At 39.5% G+C, this 20525-nt stretch overlaps 1 protein-coding gene across 5 annotated transcripts in view; it reads left to right on the plus strand.

The window, feature by feature from the left end:
• The window catches only part of KIF16B (kinesin family member 16B), a 321838-nt gene that overhangs the window by 259722 nt on the left and 41591 nt on the right, over positions 1-20525 (plus strand). Inside the window, exon 27 of one of the 5 annotated variants that reach the window (XM_063098560.1) lies at positions 2668-3006. The exons of the other annotated variants lie outside the window; for them this stretch is intronic. Coding sequence (XP_062954630.1) covers positions 2668-2808 — 141 coding nt within the window. The 3' untranslated portion in view covers positions 2809-3006. Of the gene's footprint in view, positions 1-2667; positions 3007-20525 lie in introns of those variants that run through there. 5 annotated transcript variants of the gene reach the window in all.

The raw sequence follows: 20525 nt of genomic DNA on the forward strand, positions 1-20525 counted from the left end.
AGTACTTCGTACAATGAATGACAATTAACTATTAGAAAAATGAAATTAAAGGGACATACAAAATACAAGCACAGTTTTTTTTATTATTGTTATATATAGATTTAATAGACACAACATTGTTCTGTTAAATTGCAATACAAGTGTCTGAAACACAGACCCCACTTTGAGTAGCGCTGTTCTGGAACATCCATAAAACCTCATCTCTGTTTCTTTAAGACTCCTTTCACATTCTTACTTGAGTCAAAGGACCTGGCTATGTCTCAGATCTTCCATGTTGTACTTTTAAATCACTTAAAGACAGCAGATCAATGTCTAATTCAGTTCTTAATCTCCCATGATACTTCACACATACATCACCTTCAATGAATTCTGAGAAAATCTGCCCAAATTAGCCCCAAATTCATTTTTTGTTTTGTTTTATTTTTGTTCATTGATTAGAGGTGCATTTTGGATTACTAATTTTAGAGAACATTATTATCTACTTGGAAAGATTTCTACTAATCATCTTAATAGTCTTATTATTTCTGGGAGTAACTGTAATTAATAAAAACAAGTGAAATCCTCTAACACCATAAAGCTTTCCAGAATAATACAACCACCTTTGAAAGTAAGAATCTGAGAAATTTCTAGGAAGTTTTCTTCAAAGAACTGGAGCAGGCAGTAGCCCAGAAAGAAGAAAGAAGTTTCTTTCTTCCCCATTTCCCTGTCCTTAGCTGGAGCATTACTAAGGTAGGTCCAAAGAATGTGGTAGCTAAGAGTGTAGACTTCGGAACAGATCGTCCCAGTCTTGAATCTGGTTCTGCTCCTTGGGAATTATTTAAAGTCACTGCTTCAGTTTCCTTGTCTGCAAAATGAGGATATAATAGTAATACCATCTTCCTAGAGTTGTACTGAGCATGAAATGAGATCATGAACATAATGTGGAATCTGTCCCAGAGAAAAACACTCAAAAATGTTAGTTGGTGTGATGATGAATAGTGGAGATGGGGGGGGGGGGGGTAACGGCAAGAACAGTGATGGAGGCTTATGGTGCATTTTAGACCTAATTTAAGAGCCAAGGAAGGTCAAAAGAGCACCCCCCCCCAACAGTCAGCAAGTGTAACAGGTATCTCAGTTTGTCACAATCACTTGCAGACTCAGTTTCTGAGAGCAGACACTAAAATCATGGGAGTATTATTGTTCATGATGATACCTGGAAGATACTAAAAATCTCTTGCTGTAATGCCATCTTTTCTTTCAATGTATAAAATTGTAATCTGAAAAGGAGAAATGGCTTTCTGGAGGATTTAATCGTGGTGGAGCTGTTGTCCAGTGTAAAGAAGACTAGAGGCATAGGATCATTATGAAAAGAGCACGGTTCCTCCATATTCGCATAGCTGTTGTTTACAGCCAGTTAGTTCTCTTTGGATGTCTCTCAGGTCATTGACTACACGACTGCCCACTGTGGAGGCTCCAACTGACCTGGCGTGTCCCCGGGCTTCTGCCTGTGAAAAAATAGATAAATGTCAATGCCTTTCAGCCAAAGACCCCGAGGAAAATACCTGTTTTGAAAACAATGTTAGATTTATTGACTCACTGCAGCAAGGGAAACCATATACCATAGGGAACGAAAGGGGCAACTTAGTAAGATTGTGTTAAAAAGAAGTTATTTTAGAATCTGGGCTTATATTAGGTGATTTGGGGAAGAGTTCAAGAAAGTAGGGCTTTGCTTTAGATGTACGCAAGGGGTAATTCTGTGATTGGGTGTGTTAATAACTCTTATCTGGAAAGCAAGATGAACAGAGTGAGGTTTAAAATAGGACTGATAAAAAAGTAGCAGTCTAACCCCAGTTAGGATGGCTAAAATCCAAAAGACTCTGAATGATAAATGCTGGCGAGGTTACGGAGAAAAAGGAACTCTCATACATTGTTGGTGGGACTGCAAAATGGTGCAGCCTCTATGGAAAATGGTATGGAGGTTCCTCAAACAATTGCAGATAGATCTACCATACGACCCAGCAATCCCACTGCTGGCAATATACCCAGAGGAATGGAAATCATCAAGTCGAAGGTATACCTGTTCCCCAATGTTCATTGCAGCACTCTTTACAATAGCCAAGAGTTGAAACCAGCCCAAATGTCCATCATTGGATGAGTGGATACGGAAAATGTGGTACATCTACACAATGGAATACTACTCAGCTATAAAAACGAATGAAATATGCCATTTGCATCAACATGGATGGACCTTGAGAGAATTATATTAAGTGAAACAAGTCAGGCACAGAAAGAGAAATACCACATGTTCTCACTTATTGGTGGGAGCTAAAAATTAATATATAAATTCACACACACACACACAAAAAAAAACCGGGGGGGGGGGGAGAAGATATAACAACCACAATTACTTGAAGTTGATACGACAAGCAAACAGAGGGGACATTGGTGGTGGGGAGGGGGGAGGGAGGAGGGAGGGAGGTTTTGGTGATGGGCAACAATAATCAATCACAATGTATATCGACAAAATAAAATTAAAAAAAAAAAAGTAGCAGTCACCCATATTAGCCTGGATAAGGAGAGATTTGATCATATTCATGGTTTGTACAATGTTCATGTTTTTGTCTGTGAATAGACGTGATTATGGATTTTTTTTTTTTTTTTTTTTGTCTTGCTCCTTCACGATCACAGAGTAGCCTCATTGGGAGTGGATATTCTTTGAAATTGTTCATGGTCCACAGGAGAACACGATGCTTCGCTGTGAATGCCGGGCCACTTCCCAGCTGCTTGTCTTTTCTTTTCCTCGTGATGAGAGAATGCCCGAGTTTATAGGAATTATCCTTTCTAATGGGAGTAGTGAACTAAATGAAGAGTTGTTTTCAAAATAGTCTTGGTACTTCAAATGCCTTATCTACCAAACATAGGAATTAGCAATGGTTGGCAACACGGCTACATCAACACCACCCTCCTCCTGCTGGGAATCACTTTTCTGGCTTCTGGTTCCTGCAACACACACCGTCTAGTTTTCCCTATCAGCAGTTTCTCATTCTATTATTTATTTTAGTTTTATTTTACTCTCAAGCCTTGAATGTCAAACAATAGAATCATTTGGTTTAGGCATTTTATACGTTAAGCCTTTCTGATTTCAAAGTAGGATTCTGGAGGTAAAAATTCTCTGAGTTTCCTCATTCATTTGGCTATCAGGAAGATATTTAGCAATTCTACACTTAAATTCCTTCCATCTATTCTCTGCTGATCTTATAGAATATATAATGATAGAACCATTACCAAATGTAGGAGAGGACTTTTAAAATACCAGATAGAAAGAACCATTTTCTTCCTCATTTAGCTTTTTATTTTTTCTTTTGCTTATCTGGTTATTTACATTAGCAGGAGCTGTGCTTTTGTTATTAGTGTATTACCACTATCACTTAGTAGCAAAGCATTTTTGAAGAGGGTTAAGTCAGTGGCTGTGAGTGTGTTAGAGGAGATTGAGCTGGAGTTTGAGGGCTGTTCCATGTTGGTGCTTCATGGAGTAAGAGAAGCTGAAAATGCTGTGATCCTGGGGCTAACTGCCTGTCAAGTAATCATTTTATACAATAAAAATCCTATCAGTGTAAGTTGGCACTTTCTCATGGTGTGAAGGAGTGAGAGTCTCCAACGGGAGGGATAATCTCACTTTGGTTTCCATGAACAGTCATTGGCTTAAGAGGAAAATTAAAACAAATATTTCCAAGGAGAGTAGTAACTTCCAAACCCAGATGGAGGCCTAGAGGTTGAAAGAAGGGCCTGCCACATTGTCATCAAACAGTTGTACGCTCTCCCATTCTTCTCCTCCTCCTCCCCAAAATGGCATTCTGTATTGGGGTGGTGGCTAACAACTCAGGGACTCAAAGCACTCTACAAGTGGAAAGATGTTCTCTGTCTTGGCACTCCCGATCTAAAACTCTAAGCTGGCAATCAGGATCTACATTTCTTTACTGATTGTGATTTAAGTGGGCCAGAACATCTCGGAGCTTGCAGTACCTCCCTCAACTCAGATATCTTCTGCTCAAGAGGCCTTTCCTGCCCAACCAAGTAGTAACAGCCCTGGCTCCCTCACTCCCCCACCAGATGCCGCTGTTGTTTCTGGGTCATAGCATTTACCAGTTGTTAGACGGTTTTTTGTTGGTTGGCTGTTTGGTTTTGTTTTTTTAAAGTACTTTATGATTTACCAGAAGGTAAGTTCGTGAGGACAGAGATTACAGCTGCCTGTTCACCACTATGTCCTTACTGCCTAGAACAGTCTCTGGCCCTTAATAGGTCTTCAGTAAATGTTAGTTGAATGACCAGTTGAAGATGTGTTGAATAGCAAGTAGCACATATTTGTTTTGACAAAAAAAATTTCAAAATGAGAGAACGTGCTTTAACTTGGAATTGAATGCTAGCTCTACCACATTTCAGAATGACATGAAGTTAGTTAACCCCCTGAGCTTCATTATTGTTAATGCAAAACAAGGATAAGAACAGCTAAATTTCAGTGTTGTTGAGGGGATCAAATGAGAATGGTATGTAAAAAAAACACCTAATAGAAAACATGGCTCGTAATACATCATCAATTGATACAGTGTAAAGGTTAAGAGCATACACTATAGAATCTGTCAGACCTGTTTGTGAATCCTTGCTCTGCTACCTACTGACCGAGTAATCTTGGACAAGTTGCTTAACCTCGCTGTGAGTCAGTTTCCTCAACTATAAAATGGGGATGATAATAGTACCCACTTCATTCAGTTGTTATGATGGTTAATGAAATATGTCATATGAAATACTTGGATAGGTGCCTGGTACATTGAAAACACTAGAAATTATTACTGTTTTTTAAACTGTTGTTACATTGCATTTGTCATACTCATACAGTGACTTACAGTATAACTTAAAAAGTAAACATTTAAAGTCACTCCAGTTAGACTGGCTATGATCAAAAAGACGGTGAATAACAAATGTTGGCGAGGGTGTGGAGAGAAGGGAACACTACTGCACTGCTGGTGGGAATGTAAATTAGTACAACCACTTTGGAAAACAATTTGGAGGTTTCTCAAACAACTACAGATAAATCTTCCATATGATCCAGCAATTACTCTTGTGGTTATGTATCCAAAGGAATGGAAATCATCATGTCGAAGAGATACATGTACTCCCATGTTTATTGCAGCTCTGTTTACAATAGCCAAGATATGGAATCAACCTAAATGTCCATTAATAGATGATTGGATAAGGAAACTGGTATATATACACTATGGACTACTACTCTGCCATAAAAAACAATGAAATACTCCCATTTGCAACAACATGGATGAACCTGGAGAAACTATGTTGAGTGAAACAAGCAAAGCACAGAGGGATTAAATACCTCATTTGCTTACTCATATGTGGGAGCTAAGAGAGAAGGGAAGGCAGGAAAGAAAGACCACAGCAGTCCCATGATCCAACAGAGGGAGGGAACATTCCTTGGGCTACATATTTGAGTTGAGGGGAGAGGGGGAAGGGGAGGAAGGTTGGGGGATAATTGGAAAGGGACAAAGGGTACAAAAGTAATTTCTGGCAATGGGAATGTAAAGTCCCCAATATGAATCTGGCCCCCACGTCATGGGCAAGAGGGGGGACAATCAGCTTTGTATCTCATGAATATTTGAAATAAATAAATAAATAAAGTCCTGGCTAAAGCTATAAGGCAAGAAGAATAAATTAAAAGTATGCTGATTGGGATGGAAGACATAAAACCTGTGTTTTGTTTGCAAATGACATGACTGTTTATGCAGAAAATTTGAAAGAATCAGCAAAAATCTCCTGGAACTGATATGTGATTATGGCAAGGTTGCAGGATAAAAGGTAAATATACAAAAGTCAATAGCTTTTCTACATACTATCAATGAACATGTGGAATTTGAAATTAATAACACAATACCATTTACTTTAGCACCCCCCAAAATTAGATACAGGTTGAGTATCTCTTATCTGAAATGCTTGGAACCAGAATTGTTTTGGATTTTTTATTGTTTTGGATATTAGAATATTTTCATTATAGTTATTGGTTGAGCATCCCAAATCCAAAAATCTGAAACCCAAAATGCTCCAGTGAGTATTTTCTTTGAGTGTCATGTCAGCATTCAAAAAGTTTCAGACTTTGGAGCTTTTTGGATTTTGGGATTTGGGATGCTCAACCTGTACTTAGATATAAATCTAAAAAAATACATACAGGCTCTATATGAGGAAACTACAAAGCTCTGATGGAAGAACTAAAAGAACTAAACAAATGGAGAGATATTTCATGTTCATGGATAGGAATACTCAACATTTTAAAGTTGTCAGTTCTTTGTAACTTAATTCATAGATTCATCTCACTCACAATCAAAATCTCAACAAGTTATTTTGTGGTTATCAATGACCTTATTCTAAAGTTTATATAAAGAAGCAAAAGACCCAGAATAGCCAACACAATACTGAAGGAGAAAAACAAAGTTGGAAGATTGACACTGCTGTTTTTCAAGATTTAGTACAGTAGTTTTTAGCTTACAGTAATTCTTAGCTACAGTAATCAAGACAATGTGGTATTGGCAAAAGAATAGACAAATAGATCAGTGGGACAGAATAGAGATTCCAGAAATAGACCCACATAAATATCATCAACTGATCTTTGACATAAAAGCAAAGGCAATAAAATGGAGTAAAGATAGATTTCAACAAATGGTACTGGAACAATTGGACATCTGCATGCAAAAAAATGAATATAGATATAGACCTTACACCCTTTGCAAAAATTAACTCAAAATGGACGATAGGCATAAAAGTAAATTGCAAAACTGTAAAAAACCTAGTAGATAACATAGGAGAAATCCTAAATAACCTTGGGTATGTATGGCTGTGACTTCTTTAGATATAATACCAAGGGCACAATCCATAAAAGAAATAATTCATAATCTAGGCTTAATTAAAGTTAAAAACTTCTGCTCTGCCAAAGACACTGTCATAAGAATGAGAAGACAAGCCACGGACTGGGAGACATATTTGCAAAAGTCATCTAATAAAGGACTGTTATGCAGAATATACAAAGAATTCTTAAAATTCGACAGTAAGAACACAAACAACCTGATTAAAAAAATGGATCAAAGACCTTGACAGACACCTCACCAAAGGAGACACACAGCAAACAAGTATATGAAAAGATGCTCAACATCATATGTCATTAGGGAATTTCAAATTAAAACAACAGAGAGATACCACTGCACACCTACTAGAATGACCAAAATCTAGAACACTGACATCATCAAATGCTGGTGAGGATGTGGAGCAACAGGAACTCTCATTCATTGCTGGTGGGAATGCAAAATGGTACAGCCACTTTGCAGGAATTTGGTGGTTTCTTTCAAAACTAAACATACTTTTACCATAAAATCTAGCAATCTTTCTCCTTGGCATTTATTCAAATGTGTTAAAAAACTTATGTCGACACAAAAACTTGTACACAGATGTTTGTAGCAGCACTATTCATAAAAGCCCACACCTGGAAGCAACCAAAATGTCTTTCAGTAGATGAATGGATAAAGTGTGGTGCATTCAAACAATGCAATGTTATTCAGCACTAAGAAGAAATGAGCTATCCATATGTGAAAAGACTAGAGGAAACTTCAATGCATATTAGTCAGTGAAAGGAGGCAATCTGCAAAGATACCTACTGTATGATTCCAACTAGATGGCATTCTGGAAAAGACAACTATGGAGGCAATAAAAGGATCAATGGTTTCCGGGAGTTAGAGTGGATGAATAGGCAGAGCACAGCTGATTTTTAGAGCACTGCAACTACTCTGTATAATATTATAATGATAGATACATGTCATTATACATTTTTCAAAATTTACAGAAAGTACAGTGACAAGAATGAACCCTAATGTAAGTTATGGGCTTTGGATGATAATGTTGCATCAGTGTAGGTTCATTGATTCTAGCAAATGTACCACTCTGATGTGGGGTTTTCATAGCGGGGGATGCTGTAGATATGAGGAGGGATGGATATATGGGAAATCTCTGTACCTTCTACTCAGTTTTTCTGTGAACCTAAAACTGCCCTAATAAAAGTCTATTTTTAAAAAAGGTAAATATTTAAAAATAAATCATCATGTGATCATCGTTTATAGCCTCCTTTGTTCTTTTCTGTCTTCATTTCTCTTTCACTTCTATCCTTCCTCCATTCTGTTCTTTTTCCACTGTCCCCTTGTTGCTTGCTGAAACAAAAGAACAGTGGATGGATGGGTGGAAGGGTGCGTAGATCTGATACTATTAGAAATTCAAATTTCATATCTGTCTATGAATCAGTGCTTTTCAGAGTCTGGAAATTAATGAGGTACCCTGCTCAGTGGACTCCCTTTCCACATTAAAACATTTGAACACTGAAGCCAAGAAGGAAATGTATTATAATCACATTTAACCATTAAGAAGGTGAGAGGCAGGTGGAATAGTGATATAATGGGACAAACAGTTGTAAAGATTCTTTTCCCTTCTATTTCCATATATTACTACAAAGACTTTTTCACATTGATGTTTGGTTCAGAGGACCTTCATGTTCTCCCATCTTGTACTAGCATTTAGGATATTCTTAATTACCTATTATTACATTTAATTGAACTGTCAGTGTAATTTGTAAGAACTTTTTCTTCAAGGATCACTTGAGAAATCTCAAAATAGGTTGCCCCTGCCTTCAGTCTTAATTTCCTGTGGTACTCAAGCTAAATCCCGTTAGCTGTATCAGATGGAAGAGTTGAAATAATCTCCTGTTGAGTTAGTATGCAGAGCCAGAAGTACTTGGGTACGTTAATTTTAACATCAGAATGTGGTTTAGATTTTCCCTATGAAAGAGAACATTTTCATTTAAGGTCATAGCCCCAGTTTTTCATGTACAAAGTGACCTTTTTTGGCAATCTTTTGCAACCCTCTCTCAGTCAAAAGAACAATTGCCTTCACCTGAGAGTGCTGAATCTGGTAACATCAGGTGCTGAAAGAGTTCTTAGAATCAAAGAATGTGATCCTGTTACACAAGGGTACTTCAAAAAGTTCATGGAAAAATAGAACTAAAATACAATATGAATCTTTTCACAAACTTTTTGAAGAACCCTCATATTAACAGATTTCTACTATGTAAAGAGTTATACAACCATCTCCAATTTACCACATTCCAGTGGATTAAATGGCTTTCAGATACCATGATATAGAAACTAATGACCTATACCTTCTTTTCTTTATTTTTTATGACAGTATATACAAAATACACATAAAATCAGAAAGAATAATGTGATGAACCCCAATATGACCTCCCCCATCACCGGCTTTACATTTAATCCATTTAATAAGCATGTGACAATCTTGTTTCGTTTACACACACACACACACACACGCACGCACGCACGCACGGGATTGTTTTAAGCCAGGCATCATATCATTTCCTCTATAAATATTTTAGGATATATCTGGATATATCTCTTTAAAAAGCAAGAGTATTTTTTACCATTATTCCACACACACTCAAATTAACTAATCTGTCAGTATAAACAAATATCCAGTCAGTGTTCAGGCAACACCAATTTTTTCATTTTTTTAAATAGATGTATTTGAATCAAGGCCCAAATTATATGCACACATAGCAGTGGTTGATGTCTTCTAATTTTCTTACAATCCCTAGGTTTCTTTAATCTTTTTTTCTCACTATTTGCTGAGGACACTGTGTGATTTATCTGTTGAATTCGTCACATTCTGGTTTTGCTGAGTGTCCCCCCATGGTGTGGTTCACTTTGCTTCTCTAATCCTACATTTTCTGAAAACTGGAGGCTTGATTGGTTCAGGTTTGATTTTGGGGGCAAGAGCACTTTGTAAGTGGTGCTGTAGTTCCCATCACGTCTAACAGGAAGCGCTTGGCATCTGTAGTCTCTCTTTGGGGAGTTTTGCTGTCTTTATTAAAGCAACCCAGCAACTGTAACATCACCACTCATGCTCAGGCCTACTTCTTGTGCCTGGACTGAGCCTGTCCTGCATGCAGTCAGTCATATGGTTCCTGTCTTCAGAGAGCTCACAGTCTTCTTGAAGCAGAGATGACTCAGCAAGTGGTTACAGGGTGCTGTCTTACCTGCAAGGATACTCGAGGACTTCTTTTGCTGAGATCAGAGGATGTGATTCGCAAAGTGGTGGTTCCTAAACTTGTCTAGCTAATCTTTGAAATTATCTTGAGCCGCTTTTTGAAAAATAGATTCTCTGGCCTTGTTCCAGTATATTCTGATTCAGCAGGACTAAGGTGGGACCCAGGAATCTGAATCTACCATGGCAAGATGAGATTTGTGGGTGGGGATAGGCAAGGAAGGAAAAGCCAGATGCCAAAAGCCATCTCCATGACTTTGGACCTGATCCAGAGGACAGTAAGGAGTCAATAGAGTGTTGTAAGCAGAGGAGCAGAGGGACGAGGTCATACTATTGTGGAGAAAGTGGTGGGAGCAGGTGGGACCGGGGGCAAGACGGCAATGACTGGGCTGTTCCCATCTCCTGAGTAAGACATGATTGTGAACTGAACAAGGATACGATGGCAGCTGGAAGGAGAAAAGTCAGTGGGTTAGAGAGATGCTGTAGGAGGTAGAATCAGCATGGGCTGTTCTCTCAATTGTATGGGACCTTGGGAACAATGATGAAATTAGTATAGACACTCAAGACCATAACAAACCAGTGAAATCTTGTATTAAATATATTTGTGAATTTTACATTTCTACACATAACCCATGATATTGAAACAGTGCTTTTTTACTACTTTACTAATTGTAGTTTGGAAGCTCTGTTAGTCAGGGTTCTCCTGAAAAACAGAACGAATAGTTAGATATAGTTCAAAAGGTTCATGGAAAAATAGAATTAAAAGATAATACAAATCTTTCCATGAACTTTTTGAGAACTCCTCATGTGTATATACAGGTATAAAAATAAGGAATCTGTTCATGTGATTACGGAGGCTGAGAAGTTCCAAGACCTGCAGTTGGCATGTTGGAGACCCAGGAGAGCCAATGGTGTAGTTCCAGTTCGGGTCTGAAGGCCTGAGATTCAGGAGAGGTGATATTGTAAATTCTAGTCTGAAAGCCAGCAGGCCCAAGACCCAAGAAGAACTGATGTTTCAGTTTGAGTTTGAAGGCAGGAAAAGACTGATATCCCAGCTCAAGGCAGTAAGACAGGAGGAGTTCCCTCTTACTCTCCAGACTTTTTGTTACGCTCAGGCCTTCACCTGTTTGGATGGTGTTCACTGTGTTAGGGAGGGCAATCTGCTCTGCTCAGTCTGTTGAGTCACATGTTAGTTTCATCCACAAACACCATCATAAACACACCCAGAATAATGTTTGACCTAATATCTGGGCACCACATGGCCCATTCAAGTTGACACGTAATATTAACCATTGGAGAAGCCATTTCTCTTCACCCCAGATACAGCTGCAGCAGTAATTGTTCCATTTGTTGGGGTTTTGATATTATAATATCAATTCCAATTACAGTCCCACCTCATGTGTAGCCCTAGCGTTAAATCGGTAACATCTGTCATGTTCCCAGCTCCCATGCTCATTTACAAGGTGTTTGGGGCTTGGCAAATACATAACAGTGATTCTCCAACTCTTTCCTATTTATGGAAATAGTATCAGATGAAAGTAACACAGAACAGCTCAAGATGGCAGACTGAGAGCTGTGTATGCTCTGTTTTTGGAGTTCAGTATAGAACATTTTTTATTTCCCGGGTTAATTTTAAAAGCAAAATGAAATGAAACCTGAACATTGCAGTGCTAAACAGCTGGAGGGTTTTTCCTCCTCTCTCCTAGATACAGAAAGGCATCGCTGTTTGTTTTCTTTTATTAAATGTTTCATTGCCTCTGAAACAGAAGTTCCACAAGTGACGTAGACAAAAGGAGAATCAGAGAGGCTGCCTGTGCTGAAGGTGGCTTGTCTGCCTCGTTCTGAGACAGATGTTAGCTTCAGGTTGCTGCTGACCTTATTGTTTACTCTGCTTAATTAAATACCTTTTTAATATTTTCTCATTCTGCTGCCTCTTACATCTCACGTTCATGCTGCAGCATGACGGGTGGGAAGGAAAGGTCTTTTATACTGAAGCACTTAATTAGCTCCCGGGCCCTGGCAGAGGTGTTGGATAGAAATAGTTAAAGGTAGAGGGAAAGAATAGCTGTCGCTGAGATGCAGTGACTGATGGTAGAAAGCACATCGACAACCTTCCGATGCTGCCTGTGTTATTAAACTTGTTCTGGAATTTGTGATCATTGTGAATCACGTATTCAGTAGTGTCATGTTTGTACCATTTATTTCCACTGGTCTTCCACTGTTTATTCAGTTGTGGTTGTTCATTTCTGGCGGAACCTGCTGTTTCTACTTTTCCCAGCACACATTGTCCTGTGTGTAGATGAATGGATGGCCCACCAGTAGGATTCTTAGTTCCCTTCCTGCAACATCAGGTGACCAGATTGTCATTTAGTGCACCCTAATTAGGTTGTTTTAAATGCAGTCGATATCTGGTTAACATTCATTGAGGGTGGAGACGTACAATGATATATTATCAATTATGAAATATAATATAGATACATGGATTTAATTATATGTTATAGTATTATACATTATGGTACTATAACTATAGGTATAATTGTAGTTATGTTTGTATAGGTATACTTATATAGATTATAGACGTGTACAGAGATGTCAATTATAGATGTAATTCAATATGCTATATATTTATATAGATAGAATTATTACACAATAGAATAAAATATGAACCGTCCCTTGACTTAAGAACACGAAGTCCCTGGAAGTGATTTCAGGGTAGCCTGGTCCCCCACAGACCTCAGTGCCACGCACGTGTCATGGCTTGCTCTTCGTGGAAATGCCACAGTCTGGCCTAGTGGATACGGGCTAAGATGGTGGGCAAGTTGGCAGCTTATGAGATTCTCTTTATCTTGTCTGAATGCTTTGGAATCATGTTGATGGTGGATTTGCTTAGGCTCAGTGTATGAGCCATATTCACCTGAGTTCTTATCGTCTCAGGTTGGAGTAAAACTTGCATTTTAAATCCCTAAAAATGTAGTTTAGCCTTTGGAAAATAATGAGTGAGCTTACTGAGAATGAAAAAGCCCTCATCAGTAAATTGCATGCTAAAGACAGAGCAATAACAGTGGGGAGGAAACTGAGCAACCGAAGCCAAGAGCCAAAGGCCATACTCCCGCCTTGTCCCGGCTCCCCAGTGGTCAGCAGGCACCACTAAAGCCAGGGTCCCCCTTAGTGACCGCCAACCCCAGTGCCATGCTATAAGCTGACAGACGCTGTGTGCTGTTGCCCTACCTGTGACAGTGGCCCCCAGCGGGGCTCTCAGCTCTTCTGCCTCAGCCTCCTCTGAAGCCAGCACAGCACCCTCAGGTCCCGACCCGGGTAGTCCAGAGGGTGGGGAGCTGAGGCCCTGGAGGTACCTCTCCAGCAACTGGGGATGGAAGTGGGAATAAGCGCGCCTGCTTCACTTCCTTCACAGGGACAATTCAGAAGCACATGCTGATGGTTCTCGGGGGGTCTCCAGCAGCACTGAGCCCAGTTGTCCAAAAAAGAAGTGGTATCTTGTCCTTTTTTGGCTTTTCTCCCATTCCCTCGCTGGCTTTCTCACCCCTCGCTTCTATTTCCAGAATCTCCCCTAAATAAACTGCCTCAGGTTCTGCTTTCAGAGGATCTCAGACCGAGTCACTTGCCCAGGGGTCACTGCTCTTATGGGTTGGGCGGATCTCCTCCTCTCTGATCATTTTTTCATGCACATATACATATATGAACTTCCTGCAGTTTTGTGTATATATATAATTTTTAAAACCAGTGTCAATTATGGTTGTGCTCAAATAGTTATTTTAGGCTTTTCTGAAAAGCATCCCTGCCCTCTGTTCATACCCTCCATTTTCTTTTCCCCAGCAGCAGCTCTGGTATGTTCTTTCAAACTAAAATCACATTCATGTATTGCTTCTTCTTGGATTTTTTTTTTTTAATTAATTTTAGGTGCTATCTATTAACATCCCCCTGCGAATGGTGGCTCCCCATCATGCACCCCCGTCCACAGACAGGCAGAAATGCTTGCCAGCCCCTGCTCAGTCTTCCCACCTAGTGTCAGGGCTCTGGTGTGCTCAGCTTGTTTGCCTGCTTAGTTCATTATGTACCCATCACTCATTGAACTAAAAATTCTTGATCGATTGTGTGACTTTCTTCTCAGACTTTCAGACCATCAGATACTTCATGAATGTAGCAGATTTCCATGCAGAAATCTGTCCTGGAACTTCCTTGCGTGTTCTACTCAGACAGAGGCCTGCCTTCTACTCTGCAATCTCCCTTCTCCACCATCTTTTGTTCTCTCCTGAATGTGTTTGCTCTTTCCTGTACCCCATATCTTCTTCTTTCTTGATTTACTCCCTTGTTTTTATGGAGCACGTATCTCGTAGCTTCCTACATAGAAAGGATGTATAAGAGGAAAATTTCTGCTAGAAAAATGCCTGAAAATGTCTTCATTTACCCTCTCACTGACTGGATATGAAATGTGAGTTGGAAACGATTTGCTTTCAGATTTTCAAGGGAATTTCCCCATTGTCTTCTGACTCCAGTGCTGCTCTTAAGCAGTTTAAAGCCATTGTGATTCTTGACCCTTTATATGTGACACATTCGCTCCTTTTCCCCATCAAAAGCTCGTAGGTCCTCCTTTCTGTCCTCGTGGTGTCAACTCTTAGAATCCTACTTTGGTAAGTGGCCCCTCTGTTCTAATGGACACAGCATGGGCTCTATCGGTCTCTGTCACATCCTTCATTTCTGGGTAATTTTCTTAATGATTTTCTCTCTTAAGGGTTTTTTCTGGAGTTTCATTTGTTCACTGTTGCACATTCTGGTCTAGTCTTCTCATTTTCCTGTCTCTATTTTCTATCTCCGTCTTTTTCTGTCTCTCTGTCTCTCTCCCAATCAATTGGTCCTTCTCTGTAGCTTGTCTGAGAAGCAAAGCACTGTGTAGACTGCCTACCTCTTTCTTCCCTTGTTTTAGCACTCCACTCATTGCTTTTGCATCTCTTAGTGTTGTTATGAACCTGAAAACCTAACTTCTTGCCTCCTGAAACTGTCAATGTTTGCTTATTTCCACCCAAAAGATGCATTTCAAATTCTAATTGCACATCGGTGTATTTTAAGAACCACTGTCTCTTTCCCATCTCCACTAAGTTCTCTGCTCGTAGTTTGTATCAACATTTGAGAATCATCCTTTCTCTTTTATAAAGCCCTGCCCAGTTTGCATTAGGCCTTCTTACAGATAGATGTTTCAGTTTTCCTAACTCCATTTATTCAGATCTGTTTCCCAAATAAATTGTGGTTTTCTTAGATAAAATCCTCTTGCCGTGGCCTTTGCTAGCAAACTATGTACTGTCCCTTGTTGTCTTTGTAAACTGCATCTTTATTTTAGAATTCAGCTAGTTGTTTTCTTCCAATATTTAGGAGCAAGTAAATGGATAAGAACATTAGTTTGTTCCAATTCCACACAGCTTTTTATCTTTATTGTTTGCCTGTGTAAAACTCCCATTCATTTAGATAGACTTATTTCTGTTCCCACCAATTCCATGTAGTGCGTTCACATTTACACACATAGTTTTCATCCAGGAGACCAAAAAAAATTTAAGGAAAAAAGAAAGCATTTTTACCTAACCTGTTTTCTAATTGAGATCAGGTGTTTCATATTATTTATAAGTAAAATTAAAAAACTGATGTTGGAGTCAAGAAATCACTTGCTAGTCAAAGTTGAAAATGGTAGGGAAAATGAAGCCATCGCCTTTTTCTCAGTGGATTTTTTAGGCAGCTGGAAACACAAGCCCAGGGGATCCTTGCACTTTTGTTTCAGAGCTCTCTGGATAAGTGTTATGAGCAGCAGGAGGACAGCTTGTGCTCTTAATATCTCCAGAGTCTGGGGCATTGATGCTCTTTGGTATATGTTCACCTTTTCGTTTTCCCTTTGTAGTGCTTATCTTCCAGTTTCACAAAATTGCATTTATTTGCAGTTTCTTATTTGAAAGAATCTGAACATATTCAAGTAGCAGCTCAGTCAATGTACACTGACATTTCTTACTTTGAAAGGCAGTGTCCTTGTGGCAGAAACTGTCAGCTGAGCCCCACTTAGCCCATTATTTCTTAAGTGGTGATTAAATGGCCTCACAGCTTTCTCCAGGATCCTCTAGCTGGTAAGATTTCCCTTTGATCTCGAACATCATCTTTCTGTCCACATTTTCCAGTACTTCTCTTTAACTTTTACTGTACCTCTTTCACAGCATTTCAGCTGGAAACAGTCACTGGTGCTAAAAAAAAAGACTGACGCTTACACAGTGTTCAGGTTCATTTGGTCTTTAACAGGACCAGACGCGTGTGTCCAGGGAAGCGCATGTCTAATCAGCTGCCTAAGCAGCAACATTTTTCATTTCTCTTCTGCAGTAACTTCTCAGGTTTTAAGAGATGGCCCAAGACAGTTTTAAGAGTTCCTGAAGTTTGGCTTTGAAGCACAAATTAACATTTGATAGTCTTTCTTCTCCAGAGTAATTTAGTAAACTTTCCCTGCTCAGTAGAAAGAAGATATTGTAAACTGGGAAATTTTGCAACAAGATAAGGTTCTAAGGAAAAAACCATGCTTCTCATTGTTTATCAAGGTTTATGAACATTAGCTAGTAGCCATTCATTGCATCAATTCTTTAATGAATAATGTCCTTTATGAGTTAAGTACTTTGCTGGATGTACATGTATTCAATGTATATATTTTTAAATTTAGTTTCTTTATTCTGTAGATTATCTCTGTTTGGAAAAGGAATTTTTTATTTGCATTTCCCTGTATGAGATATCCATCTACCCCATCCTTTTATAGAGGTAGAGGTGTTGCATCCAAAAAGTTTTGATCTGGCTTTTTTCCCTGCCTCCATCTTCCCTGACATAGTCAGGCCTCAGTCATTGTCCCCAGTAAAGGGGATCATTGGTGCAGATAATGGAAATCCCCAGCTAATCCTCCCCATGGGGTAGGGTCATGGGCCCACGGCTCAGGGCCACAGTCCTCATCACACCTGGGCATGACCATGGCTCCCCAGGGACAAAGGGCAGTGTCAGGACACTGAGGAATGACTCCCTAGGCAGGAGGGTAATCTGCAAGGCAAATAGTCCCACAGGGATCATCGGGAGCTCCTGATCCAGAGAACAAAAAAGGGGCAGTGGGTCTTCCCTCCCGGAGACTCAAAAGCTTACCCTCTTGCCCTAAATTCAGAGACTCAACGTTATTCGAATGGCCCAGTCCAAGGCCAGCTGAATTTTAACCAAGGGAAGCTTGTCATCGATACACAGACTCCCTTAGGTCATACATGGAAGAACAGGCCCATTCAGTTCAACCACAGCCTCAGCTGGCGGAGAGGGAGGCAGTGAAGTCATCAGTACTCCCGCCACGTCCCGCTGCAGCCGGTTCTGGGTTCTGCTAAAAGGGGGACTTTGGGATGCCAGTAAATAATGTACAACGACTTCTTGATCCTGGAGTATTTTTTAGGACCTGATTCATTGAATTTGAGTTTAAGTACATTATAGCCAAGAGGCACCACATAGCAAGATTGTCATGTGAAAGTGTCAGTCAAATTGGTCACTTGGAGCAGTCTTTATATCTGAAAATGTCAGGAATTTCTGAAATTTTGTACAGTGCAGGAGGGAACCATGAGTTTAGAAACAAAGAAAATGATAACGCTTTTTGGTTTTTGTTTTCCAAATTGCACTTTTCAGAATCTCAGCATCTGAAAAGTATCTTAAAACAAGCTTTTGGGGCATAATTAATTTACCTGGTGTGGGTTAGATTTTCAGCTTCTTTTTAAATGTGATTCCCCATTTTGAAAATTTATTAACTCATCCTTGCTTTAAAGCAACTCTTGAAAATAAAGGGTCTGACAAGGTCGACATGAGATGATTTGGGAAGAAAACCTTCTAGATTCTTGCTGTCTTCTACTTTCCTTTGAAGGGGAAGACAAAGTTAAATACTTACATTTTGAACCTATAGTATCGAAACATCTAAACGCGGAGAAAATTAATGTATTCGCCTATTAACTCTCTAAGGACAAAACGATATGGATAATAATATCTGCTACTTAACTAAGTATATATTGTAAATTGATAGTTCATTTAAACTTGTAATCCTAAAAAGAAGATACTAATCAGATGAGGAAACTGAGATGCAGAGGAATGAAGGGGCTTACTCCTAACCCCACTGCTGTAATGTCCCTGTGCCCAGTGTGGTGGCTGCATGGGACTGAGTGTCTGAGGAGCTTGCTCACAGTGCTAACTGAGAGTCCTAGCAGGCCGGGGGGCACCTCCAGTGCTCTTTTCTAGCCTTCTCCCCAGTGCTGAAGAACTTAGCCATTATGCACTGTGTTGAGCCTGTTACCAATTCCTTACCTTGATCCGAAACGTACCAACAAGTCAAAGACCTGGGGTGAGCACAGGGAATGGGGCTCCTCCCACAGCATCCTCCCATTTGGGGCTCCAACCAGGTGAAGTTGAGAGTGGCCCCCATCAGACTGGGATCTGTTTGCGTCCTGCCTCACATCCGACACATACCCTCGCTTCTGGCTCACAGGTGCAGGATAAACTCGATTCGTCCCTTCCCCTCCATGAGCTAGAAAGACGGAATGGTTTTCACTTGTGCTCTGGGGAAAAGATCAGTAAGCTCCACTGTCCAAGCAGGTTTTGGACTTTCTAATGTGGCTTTTCTGTTTGTGGGTTTCACCAGAAGCTTGCTGGTCTGCCAGGCTGTGTCATCGTGATCATTGAAGCTATTTAATACCCTGAGCAAGAATGTCAACCTGTAAAAATTGAATATCACATGGACTTTAAACACATATCCCTTATAAAATTTTTAAAGCTTGCTGGATTTTATTAGAATATGTGAACCAGACTGAATATATTAAATTTATGAATCTGACTGATGCAGTACCATAATAATTCAATATAATATGCTTATATCATTAAACTCATAAAGAAGATTCTCTGAATAGCTATAATGAATAGTTCTGATTCTGTAATCACAGACTAACATTTTCACCCTGATGAATTTCAACTAGGAGCTCTCAGACTTCTCTATGACATCAAAAAATAAATGCCATATTTCAAATAATGACTTCTTCAAGTATTTACTTTAAAACCTAGGAAAGTAAAAGTAGCTGGTAGAAAAGAAATACCTGCTAAGACAGAATTATTCATTAGAAATACTAAAAGGATTGGAAGAAGTTGGCACAAAGTAGAATAGGACTTTAATTTATATCTAGTCATAATTTATAAATAGAAACCAAAGAAGCTTTTTCATTCTGCTTTGACTAATTTCATTTATTCCTTCCTGTCTTACCTTATTTCCAAATTCATGTATTTTGGTTATCTATCACAGTATAATAAACTACCCCAAATCTTAGTGCCTTCAGACAACCACCATTTTATCACTTATGATGCTGTGGTTCTGGGACTTGGGCAGGGATCAGCTGGGTGGTTCATCTACTCCAGGTGGTACCAGGTGTGGCTCCTTGTGTGGCTGCATTCTGATCATGGCTCCATTAGAGACTGGGCTCGGGTGGGGCACTAGAACATTCAAGGTGGCTTGTTCACTCACAGCATTATCTCCAGTGCATTTTGTCAGTTAAACCAAGTCACACGCTCCACCTAGGTTTAAGGGGAACAGCCACACAAGGGTGTGAATCCCAGGAAGCATCGTTCATTGGAGCTGCCAGTGTAGCAAACTGTCAGATGTGCCACTCTCCTAGTCGGCTCCCTCATACTACCACCTTCACCTCTTCTTCACCTGTACTTCATATTTGGATTTCTCGTTTAGACTAAGGTTATTATTAAATGATTCTGGGAATTCTGGACATTAGGAATCTCAATTTTGACACTATTCTGCCCAGAGAGTTGGACGAATATATCAGACAGACAGCTGGATATTTAAGAATATGTACAATTCTAGTCCAACCTCTCTCAGCTATAGTTCTTCTTTGTTAAAGAATTAAAGGGTCTAGCTAAGATTCCTCAGCTACAACATTGCTGATTTTATGAGGACAGAAGAAATGATTGGGTGACCTTCCAAAGAGTTTTTCAGACTCTTGAGTCTGTAGTCAGACAGAAATGTTGATTGTCTATTCTCCAGCATTGCTGGAGAGAGTATAAAATTGGTACAGAGCCTTTGGGGAACAGTTTGGCAATATCTATAACAATTAGAAATGCACGTACCCTTTGACTCAGCAATTGGGATAAATGAAATTAGTCAAAGCAGAATGAAGAAAGCTTCTTTGGTTTGGTAAATTGTAGGAATTTACCCTACAAATAACGTGACACCCTTATATATGATTATTTATTAATCATATGTGATCTTCATTCTTTATTATTTCATTCAACAAATATTTAGCAAGCACCTGCTGTGTGGCAGACACCATGTTAAGTACTTGGTATACATC

Source organism: Cynocephalus volans, chromosome 1, assembly GCF_027409185.1.
Source record: "Cynocephalus volans isolate mCynVol1 chromosome 1, mCynVol1.pri, whole genome shotgun sequence".
In the NCBI taxonomy this organism is placed as follows: domain Eukaryota; kingdom Metazoa; phylum Chordata; class Mammalia; order Dermoptera; family Cynocephalidae; genus Cynocephalus; species Cynocephalus volans.